Raw genomic sequence first — 3,089 nt, 5'->3', positions numbered from 1 at the left:
ACATATATACCATGGAATACTATACAGCCACATAAAAGGAGATTATATTATTTGCAGGAACATGGATGGAGCTGGAGGCCATTATTCTTAGCTAACTAACACAGGAGCAGAACACCAAATACTGCATGTTCTCACTTATAAGTGGGAGTTAAATGATGAGAAAACATGGACACATAGAGGGAGACAACACACTGGGACCTATCAGAGGGTGGAGGTAGGGAGAAGCAGGAAGATTAGGAAAAATAACTAATGGCTACCAGGCTTAATACATCAGTGACAAAATAATCTGTACAACAATCCCCCATGACACAAGTTTACCTATCTAACAAACCTGCACATGTACCCTGAATTTAAAAGTTAAATAAAATAATAGTGTATGCTTATGACAAATAGAAACAGACAATGTATAAAAGAGAAAATGTAAACCTTCTTTTCTCAAATCTCATTCTCCAGACATATTCACTATTAATATTTGGCATGTAGCCTGAGCAATAAAACTATACATGTAGATTTGTTCTTTAAGAGTTTAAAATCACATACACTATCGTGTGCCTATATACAGTATATCTGTTTGTATATAGAATATATACTTTTGCAAATTACAGTTTTATTTATAAAGTGAAATATTATTTATTTGTGTCTTAATTATAGCTAAATAGTGTATTACTGAACATGTAATGAGAAAAGTACATATACCTAGCTTACTAACTTTTCAGGTCCTCATCCCAGCATTAATCTAATCTTTAAAATTATTTACTACTGTCCTTTGCTTTCAGTCTTTATATTAGTCCATTCTCACAATGCTATAAAAATATCTTAGACTGGGTAATTTATAAATAAAAGAGACGTAATTGGCTCATGGTTCCACAGGCTGTACAGGTAGCATGGCTGGGGAGGCCTCAGGAAACTTTCAATCATGGCAGAAGGCAAAGGGGAAGCTGGCATATCCTACATGGCCAGAGCAGGAGGAAAACAGAGAACAGGGCGAAGTGCCATGCACTTTTAGACAACCACATCTCATGAGAACTCACTCATTATCACAAGAACAGCAAGGAGAAAATCTGCCTCCATGATCCAATCACCTTCCACCAGACCCCTTGTCCAACAATGAGGATTACAATTCCACATGGGATTTGGGCAGGGACAAAAATCCAAACCATAGCAGTCTCTTCAGTGTTTGACTCTAGTTTCGCTAAATTATGTTAGCATTCTTCAAGCCTCCTGCTCTTCGCACTCTGGACCTCCCTAGGTAGGTGAGGCCCTGATCCAATCAGTTACCTTAGAATCTTAATATTTATTCTCTTACTTGTCTAATACCTTGGTCATGATAGCCATAGCATATTATGAAAGAGAAAGTTAGTTATTCTGGTAAACCAATAATTGTAAGAGTCCCTGTGAAAAGCAGAGGAGAAAGGAGAACATACCATAAAGGGATGTACGCATTTCTGCTCAATTAGTGTAAATAATGGTGAAACTTATCACCATTACCTAGAGTTATACTTTGCCCTACTCTTCTGTGCTATTTACGAGAAGCTTGGGAGTAAATAAACTAAAACTATTTGTGTAAGTGCAGCTGCAATTCTTTATAGACAATCAGGTTTATTTCCATTTGTCAAATGGCTTGAGAAAGTATATTTTTTGTCCAGTTGAGGAAAATGGTAGGTCTGTCTTCTCAGCAACTCAGTAGCTCTAGACAAGATACTATGTTTTCCTGTTACCACTGGATGTTATTATAGGAGCTGATATGGTTTGTTTCTGTGTCCCCACCCAAATCTCATTTTCTTTTTCTTTTTTCTTTTTTTTTTTTTTTTGCTATAAATACACGTGTTTGGTGAGTGAGGGGCAACAGAAGGCAGAGAGATGGCGCTGTACACAGCTGGTATAGGCTTGGAGGTGGAACGCCAGAGAGACAGAAACACAGACAGTCCGCCTAGCAGGGCAGGCCGGGCAGCATTCTGGGGCTTGTAACACTTGGTTGGTGGGCGAGAGCCGGGAGGAGGTCTGGCCCAGGGCTGGAGGGGCCGAGGCACCCTGCAGGCTCCAAGGTCCGAGGTCCTAGGTGGCATCCGCGGTGGCGCCTGGGCTCAGCTTACATCATTCAGGGCCTTGCGGGCAAACTCGGGCAGCACGAAGGCGGCGCGGTGCACGTCGGAGTTGTAGTACTTCAGCTGCATCTGTGCTACCTGCTGCTGCGTCAGCGGCTGCACCAGCTCCTGGAAGTTGGTGCTCGGGTTCTTGCTGCACAGCATGAAGCCGATCTGGCCGCTGGGGTAGGTGGGGATGGTGTGGTAGGCGTAGGCCACCACGGGGAACAGGGACTGGCAGAACTGCCGCATCTCCTTGATGAGGTCCAGGTGCAGCCACGGGCACTCGCCCTGGCAGCAGAGGACACCATCTTCCTTGAGGGCCGTCTTCATAAGCTGGTAATAGGACTCCTTGAAGAGACTTTCGGTGGGGCCCATAGGGTCTGAGGAGTCAGTGATGATCACATCGAAGGCATCCTGATTCTGTTTCATGAACTCAAAACTGTCACCTACATGTAGGGTCAGCTTCGAGCTAGAGTAGCCAATGGCCATGCCTGGCAGGAACTTCTTGGAGACTTGGATGACATCCTCGTCTATCTCACACTGGACCACAGACTCCACGGAGGGGTGCTTTACCACCTCACGCAGGACACCTCCATCTCCACCCCCGATGATCAGCACCTTTCGCAGGTTGGGGTGGCTGCAGAGAGGCATGTTGGCGATCATCTCCTGGTAGGAGAACTCGTCCCTCTCCGTGCACTGGATGACACCGTCCAACACCAGCACGTTGCCATAGGTCTTACTGAGGAAGACTAGGATGTCCTGGTAGCGCGGGCGCCGGTGGTGGAGCAGCTGCTCCACCTGCAGCGACAGGGCGTGGCCGGGCCACAGACTGCAGGTCTCGCGGAACCAGCCCTCGCGGATGGCGGCGGGGCCGGACGCAGCTGGGCCATCAGGGCTGGGCTCCATGGCTGGGCTGAGCCGAGGGGGCCGGCGCCCGCGGGCAGCGGTGGTACCTGCGGAAGACTAGGATGTCCTGGTAGCGCGAGCGCCGGTGGTGGAGCA

The 3,089-nt window shown here is 46.8% G+C and overlaps 1 protein-coding gene across 1 annotated transcript; it reads right to left on the bottom strand.

Moving 5' to 3' along the window:
- Positions 1–1,777: 1,777 nt before the first annotated feature.
- Positions 1,778–3,035, bottom strand: LOC105519557 (spermidine synthase). Its single transcript, XM_011952932.1, has one exon. The coding sequence runs from the start codon at positions 2,991–2,993 to the stop codon at positions 2,085–2,087; it is 909 nt and encodes a 302-aa protein (XP_011808322.1). The 5' UTR covers positions 2,994–3,035; the 3' UTR covers positions 1,778–2,084.
- Positions 3,036–3,089: the final 54 nt, after the last annotated feature.

Source organism: Colobus angolensis, unplaced genomic scaffold, assembly GCF_000951035.1.
Source record: "Colobus angolensis palliatus isolate OR3802 unplaced genomic scaffold, Cang.pa_1.0 Scaffold351, whole genome shotgun sequence".
NCBI classification, from domain to species: domain Eukaryota; kingdom Metazoa; phylum Chordata; class Mammalia; order Primates; family Cercopithecidae; genus Colobus; species Colobus angolensis.
This window is presented reverse-complemented; position numbering and strand designations above follow the sequence as displayed.